Source organism: Oncorhynchus kisutch, linkage group LG17 (genome assembly GCF_002021735.2).
Source record: "Oncorhynchus kisutch isolate 150728-3 linkage group LG17, Okis_V2, whole genome shotgun sequence".
NCBI lineage: Eukaryota > Metazoa > Chordata > Actinopteri > Salmoniformes > Salmonidae > Oncorhynchus > Oncorhynchus kisutch.
The window spans coordinates 51809730-51825175 of NC_034190.2; the positions used below are offsets into that span (position 1 = coordinate 51809730).

The window sequence follows — 15446 nt, forward strand, 5'->3', positions numbered from 1 at the left end:
GCTGTTGGCCAGGAGTGGGTGACTGTCAAGGACAGAAAGCTTGGGCCCATAGGGAGAGTGCCACTGTGGAAAGTTAGACAGGCAGGCAGGCAGACACCGGGCATATTGAGGATTGGTGGTGTGATAAAAACTAAATGGTGCACAGTAGGACACTAACCAGTGCATTTGCGCTTTCGAGGATGTAGTATAATGTGCCTTCTGAGAAATGCGACACACTTACCCAGTTTATGTGGCAGAAATAAAGGAGTATTTCAGTGTCCTCAGATGATGAAATCCCTAATCTAGTAGAGAAAAATTGCAGATACATCTGTTACACTGCCAGATGTACGTATATTTCTGGATTTCCAAGCAGTTTGTTTACATTCAATAGTAAAGAATGAAAGTCCTCTCTCAGAAAGCACGCATTTCCCCAGAATGATCTAGTGGGTGAAAGAAAACGGTTCATGGACAACTTGAAATCAAGCGTTCTTAGCCTTGCATTTGGAAATGTAATTACAATAATATTGTGTTCTGATAAAAGACTAAACAGACTTCAGGAAAATGCTCACCAATTCCCTCAGAAAAATAGCTTTGCAAAAACAAACAAACAAGTAACATTGTTCGACAAAACCCTAGAGTGGTCTCTACTTCCCCCTTCTGTTCAATGTGTTCTTTACAGAGTGTTTGCACAACATTGCAGCTGTTATTTTACAGTTAGTTTACAGTTGAGGAAATGTATATTTAATGCAAGATAAAAGGGAAAAGGTGCTTTAAGAAAATACAAGTTCTTTGAATGTAGCTTTTAGTTTTTATTTATAGAAGACAGTTGCTACCGGCTTCCAGTTTGTTGTCGTAATTGTTGTTTTCTTTTCTTTTCTTTTGTTCTTTTTTGTTCTTTTTATAAAATAGACAAATAACAATATTACAAATAATTAAAATTGTTACATCATTCACAGGGTTACAGTCAATGTACATTTGTACAGAAAATGAAACATCCCAATGCAATCACAGTGGTTAGGACTGGAAGGGGGGGGGGGTTGGCTGACCCTATGTGCCTTTAGGGACACCCAAAGGACAGAGAACAAAAGTGAAAGAGGGTGAAAAAGGTACTATAAAGGTATAGAGGTACGGTAATAGTGCAGGTTTAACATGGGACCAGCAGAGGGAATGAGCTTAGCACAGTGTACAGTGTTTGAGTTATTTTTAAACAACTAAAATGACAACAAAAAAAAGTAAATGTGCTCATATAGAGGTCACAGCTATATTGAGTTACAGTAGAAGCGTCCATTTTGGTTTCTTTTGTTTGCAAATGGCACGCACTCAGAGATGGAAAGCTCTGAGTGTATTTGTTGACAGCAGCAAAAACGTTTTTCTATGATTTTTTGTTGTCGTTACAAATCATATTTGTAGGTTTGTCTTCCTTAATTTAGAAATTCGGATCTTGTATAGTGCATTGCCCCCCCCCCCCCCCCCCTTGTTGCGACAGGCCTATAAAACAAAGTAAAATAATAGTGTCTGGGGCTATCCTGCATGATCAATTAACATAGCTTTCCACACATGGACATAATTCCACATAATGCACACTATACCCAGCTGAGAAGCTATTGATAGAGAATAATACGATGAGGACAATATATCTGGGAAGAACTGCAGAAGAACATACCCCTATTTATCGAAATTGGAAATGACTCCCCCCCCCCCCCCCTCCCCAGAGGCAGCAGAGTTTGTTGGTTGGGTAGTAACAGCATAACACTTTAATAACACCGTTGATAACTCCATTGCCAGCGGTAAATGGTCAAGTGTTTCTCATTGAGGTGTATCCTAATTAGTACCATATTCATACCTATTAAATGCTACCGTATGTGAGATGATCTATGGAATGACTGATGGTGATTTATCCAGGAAGTGCGGAGACAATGGAAGCATGCAAACACTAATCGCACTCAAGGAACAGAGGGTTGCGTCATCCTGGTTTGACTAGTGTCTATTTATTTGAATGTGTTTCTAATCCCTGAACCTCAAGTACAGTATGTTATGGAAGGAGTATAAATGTGTAAACGTGTGATATGTGCTGGCACAATATGAAAATGAGGTATACCCTATTTCTCAGTACAAAAAAAAAGAAAAAAAAGACCTTTCATCCATTTCTTTAAAAAGTCCCCACTTTTCTCTGTGACGAATGATAAACGCGTGTCCAAAACTTTTGATAAATGAATGGCAACGGCATATACATATGTCAATATGAACGCTGTGTATGACCGACCCCAGATCACGTGACAATTCACAGCTCCATCAAAGGTGATCATAGGTAGCAATAGAAAAACAAATCACAAAATATCATTATAAAACCCATTTAAAAACAAACCAAACAACGACAGTGTTCCGTGAAGTCTTTTAAATACCAGCAGGCTCCCTTTGGAATCCTTTCCCACCTGGTTGGAGCTTCAGAGGCTGTCATTTTGTGCAAGTACAGTATAGTACACCTGGCTGCATAACCTATTGCAGCCATTTTGTATGTACCATAAATGGAAGGACAAGTGCTTTTTCATGACAGAGCCAAAATATATATTCACACGAGATCCTTTAAACATAGAGGAGGACAAAGGGAAAGTGAAATCTAAACTTTGCACACAACACTTTTGTAATGGAAGAATTTATGGAAGTGCCCATCCTACTTCTTTATTAAGGTGCACATACATATATTTAAAAAACAAATACCAACTGAGTCACCGAAACAAAGACTGCACAGAGCGGAACTCCAAAACAGTGAAAATGGCCGACATGGTTCAGTGGCTATGGCAGCCTGTGATTCCCAGAAGAGAAAGAGACAATGACATGCACAGTACAGTACTTTTATATTATGCTTCATTTGGGCTGTTGGAAGTAATGTGTGTTCAAAGTCTTTTTTCTTCTCAAGAGAACAGAAGTGAAGGTAGGTAGCAAACAGTAATATAATCACAACAATTTTCAAACGGCCAAATGAGAGCATTATGCACAAGGACGCTAAGTTTGTTCTCACGGGACAGACTCTTCCCGAAGATGAGTCATTTCATTTCACATCCATTAAGTCTATGGAACTGCATGGGAGTCTGACCCTTGTCCTATTCACTATCCAGTACATCAAACGCTCCGTTCAGAGTACTGGTCCTACTGTTAAAGTCACTGATACCCTCAGAATCTCACTGTGAAAGATGTGAGTAAAGTTATATGAAGTCTTGTCCCAACCTTCTCTTAATAGCCCTTTTAAAGGGCTGTCTGTTGATGAGTTTTAGTCTGGGGACCAGTCGAAATCATATCCAACCAAAAGACTGTAAACAATGTCATACTACAAAAACAAGGAGGGGCTGCAGCCGTGCAATCAACAGAGACAGACTGCAGTTGGAGACTGGACAAAATCTGGACAGAGTCTGGACAGTCGTAGACTCAGCACAGCTAGAGACAGACTGAACCTAGGAGGGGCAGTGGTTGTGGACACGCTGAGCACGGCTGCAGACTGACCATAAAGTACAGGCTGCCGACTGTTGACTGAACTCATGGGAGTGCGGTCTAGAGAAGTGGGGCTGATGGGGATGGGGGTCACAGTCTGACAGGGAGACCAGGCTGGAGGTCCGGTCCAGTCCAGTGCCCTCCCCGTCTGGACATCAGAGGTCAGACCTCAACGGAGGTGATCTGATTCATCTGGGCCCGCATAGACTGGACACTGTTAAGGATCTTCTTCTGGTGGCCCACTAGGGTCACCCCTACTCGGAGGATGTCCCTGTGGAGAGAGAGAGCAGTCAGTGACACAACACTGTGTCTATGACATATTTAGCACAGTCCAGGACATATTTAGTACACTCCAGGACACATTTAGCACAGTCCACCAGGACACATTTAGCACAGACCACTAGGACACATTTAGCACAGTCTAGGACACATTTAGCACAGTCCACCAGGACATATTTAGCACAGTCCACCAGGACACATTTAGCACAGTCTAGGACACATTTAGCACAGTCTAGGACACATTTAGCACAGTCCAGGACACATTTAGTAGAGTCCAGGACACATTTAGTAGAGTCCAGGACACATTTAGTAGAGTCCAGGACACATTTAGCACAGTCCTAGACACATTTAGCACAGTCCAGGTGTGTCTATGACACATTTAGCACAGTCCGGGACACATTTCGTAGAGTCCAGGACACATTTCGTAGAGTCCAGGACACATTTAGTAGAGTCCAGGACACATTTAGCACATTCCTGGACACATTTAGCACAGTCCAGGACACATTTAGAACAGTATAGGACACATTTAGCAGTCTGGGGAGGTTCACTTACTCCATGGTCATTTGGGAGACCACGTCGAAGCTGGTGAATTCCTCGTTGGCAAAGTTCTCCTTGTACTGGCCCATCTTGATGGCATCCAGCCACTCATCCACGGTGCTGAAGCTGGAGAAGTCAGGTGTGCTGCGGTCCAGCAGAGGTAGGTGAACACTAGGAACAGGAGAGGAACGCCAAATAACAACCCAGTGAGAACCCAAACAAACCCAATGACAACCCAGTGAGAACCCAAACAAACCGAATGACAACCCAGTGAGAACTCAAACAAACCCAATGACAACCCAGTGAGAATACAAACAAACCCAATGACAACCCAGTGAGAACCCAAACAAACCCAATGACAACCCAATGAGAATACAAACAAACCCAATGACAACCCAGTGAGAACTCAAACAAACCCAATGACAACCCAGTGAGAACTCAAACAAACCCAATGACAACCCAGTGAGAAGCCCCCCCCCAAAAAAAACAATGATTACCCAGTGAGAACCCCAAAGAGACCTCAAAAGACAAGGAGAAAATAAATAAACAGTGATGGATAGGCCTCTGAGATGAATGGTCATCATTGAGGAAAGGAGATGAGGAAAGGATGGACGCCAATTAAGATGACTGACATGCCTTACCTTGATGACAGCGGCGTCATGGCCTTCAGACTGTTGGGGTTGCGGATCATCTTGTCCAGGTTATTGACAATCTGGCTGAACTTGGGCCGATTGTTGCGGTCCTTCTGCCAGCAGTCCAGCATGAGCTGGTGCAGGGCACTAGGGCAGTCCATGGGCGGGGGCAACCGGTAGTCCTGTTCTATGGCATTGATCACCTACAGGGCATTGGCACAGATTGATATGAAAATGAATAAAAATGATGATTTAGAAATCAAAGAGGCCTTGACCTAAGTTTTTGGTCTCCCCGTGTGGTTTATAGTGCCTGAATCAAATGTATAGTAAGTATAGTGAGACTGTCTCTATCTGTATCTGTCTCGATCGCTCCCTCTAAAAGTATTGGGACTGCGACATAATTGAAGTGATACAATAACTATGAGTTTGAAGTGCAGACTGTCAGCTTTAACATGAGGGTATGTTCATCTATATCAGGGGAAACGTTTAGAAATAACAGGACATTTTGGACTATTTTAGGGAACCAAAAGTATTGGGTAAAATTCATTTATATTTTTTATTTATTTATTTTACCTTTATTTAACCAGGTAGGCAAGTTGAGAACAAGTTCTCATTTACAATTGCGACCTGGCCAAGATAAAGCAAAGCAGTTCGACAGATAAAACGACACAGAGTTACACATGGAGTAAAAACAAACATACAGTCAATAATGCAGTATAAACAAGTCTATATACAATGTGAGCAAATGAGGTGAGAAGGGAGGTAAAGGCAAAAAAGGCCAAGATGGCAAAGTAAATACAATATAGCAAGTAAAATACTGGAATGGTAGTTTTGCAATGGAAGAATGTGCAAAGTAGAAATAAAAAAAATAATGGGGTGCAAAGGAGCAAAATAAATAAATTAATTAAAATTAAATACAGTTGGGAAAGAGGTAGTTGTTTGGGCTAAATTATAGGTGGGCTATGTACAGGTGCAGTAATCTGTGAGCTGCTCTGACAGTTGGTGCTTAAAGCTAGTGAGGGAGATAAGTGTTTCCAGTTTCAGAGATTTTTGTAGTTCGTTCCAGTCATTGGCAGCAGAGAACTGGAAGGAGAGGCGGCCAAAGAAATAATTGGTTTTGGGGGTGACTAGAGAGATATACCTGCTGGAGCGTGTGCTACAGGTGGGAGATGCTATGGTGACCAGCGAGCTGAGATAAGGGGGGACTTTACCTAGCAGGGTCTTGTAGATGACATGGAGCCAGTGGGTTTGGCGACGAGTATGAAGCGAGGGCCAGCCAACGAGAGCGTACAGGTCGCAATGGTGGGTAGTATATGGGGCTTTGGTGATAAAACGGATTGCACTGTGATAGACTGCATCCAATTTGTTGAGTAGGGTATTGGAGGCTATTTTGTAAATGACATCGCCAAAGTCGAGGATTGGTAGGATGGTCAGTTTTACAAGGGTATGTTTGGCAGCATGAGTGAAGGATGCTTTGTTGCGAAATAGGAAGCCAATTCTAGATTTAACTTTGGATTGGAGATGTTTGATATGGGTCTGGAAGGAGAGTTTACAATCTAACCAGACACCTAAGTATTTGTAGTTGTCCACGTATTCTAAGTCAGAGCCGTCCAGAGTAGTGATGTTGGACAGGCGGGTAGGTGCAGGCAGCGATCGGTTGAAGAGCATGCATTTAGTTTTACTTGCATTCAAGAGCAATTGGAGGCCACGGAAGGAGAGTTGTATGGCATTGAAGCTTGCCTGGAGGGTTGTTAACACAGTGTCCAGAGAAGGGCCGGAAGTATACAGAATGGTATCGTCTGCGTAGAGGTGGATCAGGGACTCACCAGCAGCAAGAGCGACCTCATTGATGTATACAGAGAAGAGAGTCGGTCCAAGAATTGAACCCTGTGGCACCCCCATAGAGACTGCCAGAGGTCCGGACAGCAGACCCTCCGATTTGACACACTGAACTCTATCAGAGAAGTAGTTGGTGAACCAGGCGAGGCAATCATTTGAGAAACCAAGGCTGTCGAGTCTGCCGATGAGGATATGGTGATTGACAGAGTCGAAAGCCTTGGCCAGATCAATGAATACGGCTGCACAGTAATGTTTCTTATCGATGGCGGTTAAGATATCGTTTAGGACCTTGAGCGTGGCTGAGGTGCACCCATGACCAGCTCTGAAACCAGATTGCATAGCAGAGAAGGTATGGTGAGATTCGAAATGGTCGGTAATCTGTTTGTTGACTTGGCTTTCGAAGACCTTAGAAAGGCACGGTAGGATAGATATAGGTCTGTAGCAGTTTGGGTCAAGAGTGTCCCCCCCTTTGAAGAGGGGGATGACCGCAGCTGCTTTCCAATCTTTGGGAATCTCAGACGACACGAAAGAGAGGTTGAACAGGCTAGTAATAGGGGTGGCAACAATTTCGGCAGATAATTTTAGAAAGAAAGGGTCCAGATTGTCTAGCCCGGCTGATTTGTAGGGGTCCAGATTTTGCAGCTCTTTCAGAACATCAGCTGAATGGATTTGGGAGAAGGAGAAATGGGGAAGGCTTGGGCGAGTTGCTGTTGGGGGTGCAGTGCTGTTGTCCGGGGTAGGAGTAGCCAGGTGGAAAGCATGGCCAGCCGTAGAAAAATGCTTATTGAAATTCTCAATTATGGTGGATTTATCAGTGGTGACAGTGTTTCCTATCTTCAGTGCAGTGGGCAGCTGGGAGGAGGTGTTCTTATTCTCCATGGACTTTACAGTGTCCCAGAACTTTTTTGAGTTAGTGTTGCAGGAAGCAAATTTCTGCTTGAAAAAGCTAGCCTTGGCTTTTCTAACTGCCTGTGTATAATGATTTCTAGCTTCCCTGAACAGCTGCATATCACGGGGGCTGTTCGATGCTAATGCAGAACGCCATAGGATGTTTTTGTGTTGGTTAAGGGCAGTCAGGTCTGGGGAGAACCAAGGGCTATATCTGTTCCTGGTTCTAAATTTCTTGAATGGGGCATGTTTATTTAGGATGGTTAGGAAGGCATTTAAAAAAAATATCCAGGCATCCTCTACTGACGGGATGAGATCAATATCCTTCCAGGATACCCCGGCCAGGTCGATTAGAAAGGCCTGCTCGCAGAAGTGTTTCAGGGAGCGTTTTACAGTCCGCTGACCCATTACGGATGCAGGCAATGAGGCAGTGATCGCTGAGATCTTGGTTGAAGACAGCAGAGGTGTATTTAGAGGGGAAGTTGGTTAGGATGATATCTATGAGGGTGCCCGTGTTTAAGGTTTTGGGGAGGTACCTGGTAGGTTCATTGATAATTTGTGTGAGATTGAGGGCATCAAGTTTAGATTGTACCTTCGAATCCAAGATGGCGTAGCAGTAAGTCGTCCTGTCGTGTCGTGTCCCTGTATATTTTGTTTATATTTTGTTTATTTTTCGTTTTTTTACATATTTTTCGTTTTTTACATAGCTATCCCTTTAAAAACATTTTGCTAAACCTAAGCTTCCAAATACGCTGGATCTTCACAACTAGCTATCTAGCTAAACTGCAACCCTGGATGATTACCCCTGGCTAGCGTTTCCACCCACTTAGCTTGAAGCTAGCCCGGCCTGCGCTACCACCGTAGCATACTCCTGAGCTACAATACCCGGGCCCACGACCGGTCTATCGATGTCACCGCATGAAGAGGAATAAACAGACTCACCCCATCGCGACGTCCCCCAAAGGCTAACTCTCTAGCCCTCGCTATCTCCCTGCTTGCTAATTCGGCCTGCTAACTGCTAGCTTGTCCAGCTCCGGTCCGCTAACTGCTACCTTGTCTAGCCCGGGCCTACAAACTGTTAGCTTGTTAGCACAGGCCTGCTAACCGCCTGAATCGCCGCGTCCCAAACGCCCACCGGACCCATATTTACTTTCTATCTCTTTTGACTTTTAATTTGTTTATACCTTCCGGAAACCTGCCTCACCCAATGTGATACGGAATCGCTATTATTTTTTTATTTATTTTTAGAACACACTCAAGAACCTCCAGAAGCTAACCAGCTAACTAGCTACAAGCTATTTAGTCATTGTTCGTTTTTTTAACCTGGATAACACTCGCCAGTCCAGCTTCCCTTCCCCATCCACCGCTGCCCCCTGGACACTGATCTCTTGGCTACATAGCTGATGCACGCTGGACTGTCCATAAATCACGGTACTCCATTCTGCTTGTTTGTTTTATCTGTTGGCCCCGTTGCCTAGTCTACGCCATTTTACCTGCTGTTGTTGTGCTAGCTGATTAGCTGTTGTCTCACCTACTGTTTTAGCTAGCTTTCCCAATTCAACACCTGTGATTACTGTATGCCTCGCTGTATGTCTCTCTCAAATGTCAATATGCCTTGTATACTGTTGTTCAGGTTAGTTATCATTGTTTTAGTTCACAATGGAGCCCCTAGTTCCACTCTTCATACCCCTGATAACTCCTTTGTCCCACCTCCCACACATGCGGTGACCTCACCCATTACTACCAGCATGTCCAGAGATACAACCTCTCTCATCATCACCCAGTGCCTGGGCTTACCTCCGCTGTACCCGCACCCCACCATACCCCTGTCTGCGCATTATGCCCTGAATATATTCTACCATGCCCAGAAACCTGCTCCTCTTATTCTCTGTCCCCAACGCTCTAGGCGACCAGTTTTGATAGCCTTTAGCCGCACCCTCATACTACTCCTTCTCTGTTCCGCGGGTGATGTGGAGGTAAACCCAGGCCCTGCATGTCCCCAGGCACCCTCATTTGTTGACTTCTGTGTTCGAAAAAGCCTTGGTTTCATGCATGTCAACATCAGAAGCCTCCTCCCTAAGTTTGTCTTACTCACTGCTTTAGCACACTCTGCTAACCCTGATGTCCTTGCTGTGTCTGAATCCTGGCTCAGGAAGGCCACCAAAAATTCAGAGATTTCCATACCCAACTATAACATCTTCCGTCAAGACAGAACTGCCAAAGGGGGAGGAGTTGCAGTTTACTGCAGAGATGGCCTGCAAAGTAATGTCATACTTTCCAGGTCCATACCCAAACAGTTCGAACTACTAATTTTGAAAATTACTCTCTCCAGAAATAAGTCTCTCACGGTTGCCGCCTGCTACCGACCCCCCTCAGCTCCCAGCTGTGCCCTGGACACCATTTGTGAATTGATCGCCCCCCATCTAGCTTCAGAGTTTGTTCTGTTAGGTGACCTAAACTGGGATATGCTTAACACCCCGCCAGTCCTACAATCTAAGCTAGATGCCCTCAATCTCACACAAATCATCAAGGAACCCACCAGGTACAACCCTAACTCTGTAAACAAGGGCACCCTCATAGACGTCATCCTGACCAACTGGCCCTCCAAATACACCTCCGCTGTCTTCAACCAGGATCTCAGCGATCACTGCCTCATTGCCTGTATCCGCTACGGAGCCGCAGTCAAACGACCACCCCTCATCACTGTCAAACGCTCCCTAAAACACTTCTGTGAGCAGGCCTTTCTAATCGACCTGGCCCGGGTATCCTGGAAGGACATTGACCTCATCCCGTCAGTTGAGGATGCCTGGTCATTCTTTAAAAGTAACTTCCTCACCATTTTAGATAAGCATGCTCCGTTCAAAAAATGCAGAACTAAGAACAGATACAGCCCTTGGTTCACCCCAGACCTGACTGCCCTCGACCAGCACAAAAACATCCTGTGGCGGACTGCAATAGCATCGAATAGTCCCCGTGATATGCAACTGTTCAGGGAAGTCCGGAACCAATACACGCAGTCAGTCAGGAAAGCTAAGGCCAGCTTCTTCAGGCAGAAGTTTGCATCCTGTAGCTCCAACTCCAAAAAGTTCTGGGACACTGTGAAGTCCATGGAGAACAAGAGCACCTCCTCCCAGCTGCCCACTGCACTGAGGCTAGGTAACACGGTCACCACTGATAAATCCATGATTATCGAAAACTTCAATAAGCATTTCTCAACGGCTGGCCATGCCTTCCGCCTGGCTACTTCAACCTCGGCCAACAGCTCCGCCCCCCCCGCAGCTCCTCGCCCAAGCCTCTCCAGGTTCTCCTTTACCCAAATCCAGATAGCAGATGTTCTGAAAGAGCTGCAAAACCTGGACCCGTACAAATCAGCTGGGCTTGACAATCTGGACCCTCTATTTCTGAAACTATCTGCCACCATTGTCGCAACCCCTATTACCAGCCTGTTCAACCTCTCTTTCATCTCGTCTGAGATCCCCAAGGATTGGAAAGCTGCCGCAGTCATCCCCCTCTTCAAAGGGGGAGACACCCTGGACCCAAACTGTTACAGACCTATATCCATCCTGCCCTGCCTATCTAAGGTCTTCGAAAGCCAAGTCAACAAACAGGTCACTGACCATCTCGAATCCCACCGTACCTTCTCCGCTGTGCAATCTGGTTTCCGAGCCGGTCATGGGTGCACCTCAGCCACACTCAAGGTACTAAACGACATCATAACCGCCATCGATAAAAGACAGTACTGTGCAGCCGTCTTCATCGACCTCGCCAAGGCTTTCGACTCTGTCAATCACCATATTCTTATCGGCAGACTCAGTAGCCTCGGTTTTTCGGATGACTGCCTTGCCTGGTTCACCAATTACTTTGCAGACAGAGTTCAGTGTGTCAAATCGGAGGGCATGCTGTCCGGTCCTCTGGCAGTCTCTATGGGGGTGCCACAGGGTTCAATTCTCGGGCCGACTCTTTTCTCTGTGTATATCAATGATGTTGCTCTTGCTGCGGGCGATTCCCTGATCCACCTCTACGCAGACGACACCATTCTATATACTTTCGGCCCGTCTTTGGACACTGTGCTATCTAACCTCCAAACAAGCTTCAATGCCATACAACACTCCTCCCGTGGCCTCCAACTGCTCTTAAACGCTAGTAAAACCAAATGCATGCTTTTCAACCGGTCGCTGCCTGCACCTGCATGCCCGACTAGCATCACCACCCTGGATGGTTCCGACCTAGAATATGTGGACGTCTACAAGTACCTAGGTGTCTGGCTAGACTGCAAACTCTCCTTCCAGACTCATATCAAACATCTCCAATCGAAAATCAAATCAAGAGTCGGCTTTCTATTCCGCAACAAAGCCTCCTTCACTCAAGCCGCCAAGCTTACCCTAGTAAAACTGACTATCCTACCGATCCTCGACTTCGGCGATGTCATCTACAAAATGGCTTCCAACACTCTACTCAGCAAACTGGATGCAGTCTATCACAGTGCCATCCGTTTTGTCACTAAAGCACCTTATACTACCCACCACTGCGACTTGTATGCTCTAGTCGGCTGGCCCTCGCTACATATTCGTCGCCAGACCCACTGGCTCCAGGTCATCTACAAGTCTATGCTAGGTAAAGCTCCGCCTTATCTCAGCTCACTGGTCACGATGGCAACACCCATCCGTAGCACGCGCTCCAGCAGGTGTATCTCACTGATCATCCCTAAAGCCAACACCTCATTTGGCCGCCTTTCGTTCCAGTACTCTGCTGCCTGTGACTGGAACGAATTGCAAAAATCGCTGAAGTTGGAGACTTTCATCTCCCTCACCAACTTCAAACATCAGCTATCTGAGCAGCTAACCGATCGCTGCAGCTGTACATAGTCTATTGGTAAATAGCCCACCCTTCTCACCTACCTCATCCCCGTACTGTTTTTTATTTATTTACTTTTCTGCTCTTCTGCACACCAATATCTCTACCTGTACATGACCATCTGATCTTTTATCACTCCAGTGTTAATCTGCAAAATTGTAATTATTTGCCTACCTCCTCATGCCTTTTGCACACATTGTATATAGACCCCCCCTTCGTTTTCTACTGTGTTATTGACTTGTTAATTGTTTACTCCATGTGTAACTCTTTGTTGTATGCTCACACTGCTATGCTTTATCTTGGCCAGGTCGCAGTTGCAAATGAGAACTTGTTCTCAACTAGCCTACCTGGTTAAATAAAGGTGAAATAAAAATAAAAAAATAAAAATAAATTGTAGGATGGCTGGGGTGTTAAGCATGTTCCAGTTTAGGTCGCCTAGCAGCACGAACTCTGAAGATAGATGGGGGGCAATCAGTTCACATATGGTGTCCAGAGCACAGCTGGGGGCAGAGGGTGGTCTATAGCAGGCGGCAACGGTGAGAGACTTGTTTTTAGAGAGGTGGATTTTTAAAAGTAGAAGTTCAAATTGTTTGGGTACAGACCTGGATAGTAGGACAGAACTCTGCAGGCTATCTTTGCAGTAGATTGCAACACCGCCCCCTTTGGCAGTTCTATCTTGTCTGAAAATGTTGTAGTTTGGAATTAAAATGTCTGAGTTTTTGGTGGTCTTCCTAAGCCAGGATTCAGACACAGCTAGAACATCCGGGTTGGCAGAGTGTGCTAAAGCAGTGAATAGAACAAACTTAGGGAGGAGGCTTCTAATGTTAACATGCATGAAACCAAGGCTATTACGGTTACAGAAGTCGTCAAAAGAGAGCGCCTGGGGAATAGGAGTGGAGCTAGGCACTGCAGGGCCTGGATTCACCTCTACATCGCCAGAGGAACATAGGAGGAGTAGAATAAGGGTACGGCTAAAAGCTATGAGAATTGGTCGTCTAGAACGTCTGGAACATAGAGTAAAAGGAGGTTTCTGGGGGCGATAAAATAGCATCAAGGTATAATGTACAGACAAATGTATGGTAGGATGTGAATACAGTGGAGGTAAACCTAGGTATTGAGTGATGAAGAGAGAGATATTGTCTCTAGAAACATCGTTGAAACCAGGAGATGTCATTGCATGTGTGGGTGGTGGAACTAATAGGTTGGATAAGGTATAGTGAGCAGGACTAGAGGCTCTACAGTGAAATAAGCCAATAAACACTAACCAGAACAGAAATGGACAAGACATATTGACATTAAGGAGAGGCATGCTTAGTCGAGTGATCAAAAGGGTCCGGTGAGTGGAGAGGTTGGTTGGTGATTTAGACAGCTAGCCAGGGCATCGGTAGCAAGCTAGCATAGGATGGAGGTCTGTTGTTAGCTACCTCTTGCGTTCCGTCAGTAGATTAGTGGGGTTCCGTGTGGTAGAGGGGATTAATCCAAATCACACAACAACAACAAAAATAAAAACAATAGATATAGTTATAGAGGCCCAAGAAGAAAACATAATAATAATAATAAAAAATAAAAAAAAATATATATAAAAAAAATTGTCCGATTGTCTATTCAGATAGCAGCCGGTAAGACAGCTAACGGTTAGCAGGCCGCAGATGGGCGTTCAGGTAACGTCGCGACGGAGGAGCCAGCCGAATAACTCCTTCGGGTAGATAACGTGTGTATTAACATCGTAAATAGTTAAATATTTGGTCCCATATTCATAGCACGCAATGCGTATATCAAGCTTGTGACTTTACAAATTGGTTGGATGCATTTGCTGTTTGTTTTGGTTGTGTTTCAGATTCATTTGTACCCAGTAGAAATGAATGGTAAATAATATACTTTGTCATTTTGGAGACACATTTATTGTAAATAAGAATAGATTACGGATAGCCCTGAATTAATCGTGAATAATGATGCGTGAGACAGTAACAGGCGTACAACTATCATACCTCCAAGACATGCTAACAGTTGGAAAAGATATGGCAAATAGAAATCCAATATGGATGGTGTTAAGAGAGATAGACAGGAGCAGTTGAGGTTAGAGGAAGGACAGGAGTAAAAGCAAACAAAATAGAACTATTGTAAAATAGACTGTGTCCATAAAATGTATATAGTATGTATAACTCCCGGGTGGTGCAGGGGTCTAAGGCTAGAGGTGTCAGTGCTAGAGGCGTCACTACAGAACCTGGTTCGATCCCGGTACTGTACCACAACCGGCAGTGATCGCGAGTCCCATAGGGCACAATTGGCTCAGCGTCTTCTGGGTTAAGGGAGGGTTTGGCCTGCTATGGCCGTCATTGTAAATAAGAACTTGTTGCCTAAATAAATAAATACGATGGAAATACAGGCATAAGACATTACAAGAACAGGGGAGGTTTGCATTTTTTGGGGAGGTGATATATTTGTGCGTCTACAACTTCCTCAGTCATCATTATTCACAATTTATTCAGGACTATCCGTAATCATGGTAGCATCCCCATTAATATAGATGTGTTCATAAACATATTCTATTCTTATTTACAATAAAAGTGACTCCAAAAAGACAGCATTCATTTCTATTGTGCTGAAAACAATCTAAAACACAACCGAAACAAACAGAAACTGCATCCAACAAAGCTGTAGTCACAAACTGGATGTAGTCACTCGGTGCTATGAATACAGGACCAAATACATCACTTTCTACTACTTTAATACACATATCAGTGAATTTAGCAAAATACTTTTGGTCCCCTAAAATGGCGAGACAATGTACCAAAAAGTATTGTAGTTTCTAAACGGTTCACTGAATAATGGATGAAAATACCCTCAAATTAAAGCTGACTGTCTGCAAGTTTAACTTCATTGTCTTTGTATCATTTCAAATATAAACTGCTTGAGTACAGAGCCAAAACAACAACACAAATGTTTTACTGT

The 15446-nt window shown here is 44.5% G+C and overlaps 1 protein-coding gene across 5 annotated transcripts in view; it reads right to left on the bottom strand.

Annotated features, from left to right (window-relative positions):
• Positions 1-767: 767 nt before the first annotated feature.
• The window catches only part of LOC109907866 (ephrin type-B receptor 2), a 68152-nt gene continuing 53473 nt past the window's right edge, over positions 768-15446 (bottom strand). For all 5 annotated transcript variants that reach the window (XM_020506117.2, XM_020506120.2, XM_020506118.2 and 2 more), the window contains exons 13-15: positions 4923-5116; positions 4297-4452; positions 768-3736 (exon numbers count right to left, since the gene is read on the bottom strand). In XM_020506117.2, the coding sequence (XP_020361706.1) occupies positions 3628-3736; positions 4297-4452; positions 4923-5116 (459 nt within the window). In that variant the 3' untranslated portion in view covers positions 768-3627. The remainder of the gene's footprint in view (positions 3737-4296; positions 4453-4922; positions 5117-15446) is intronic.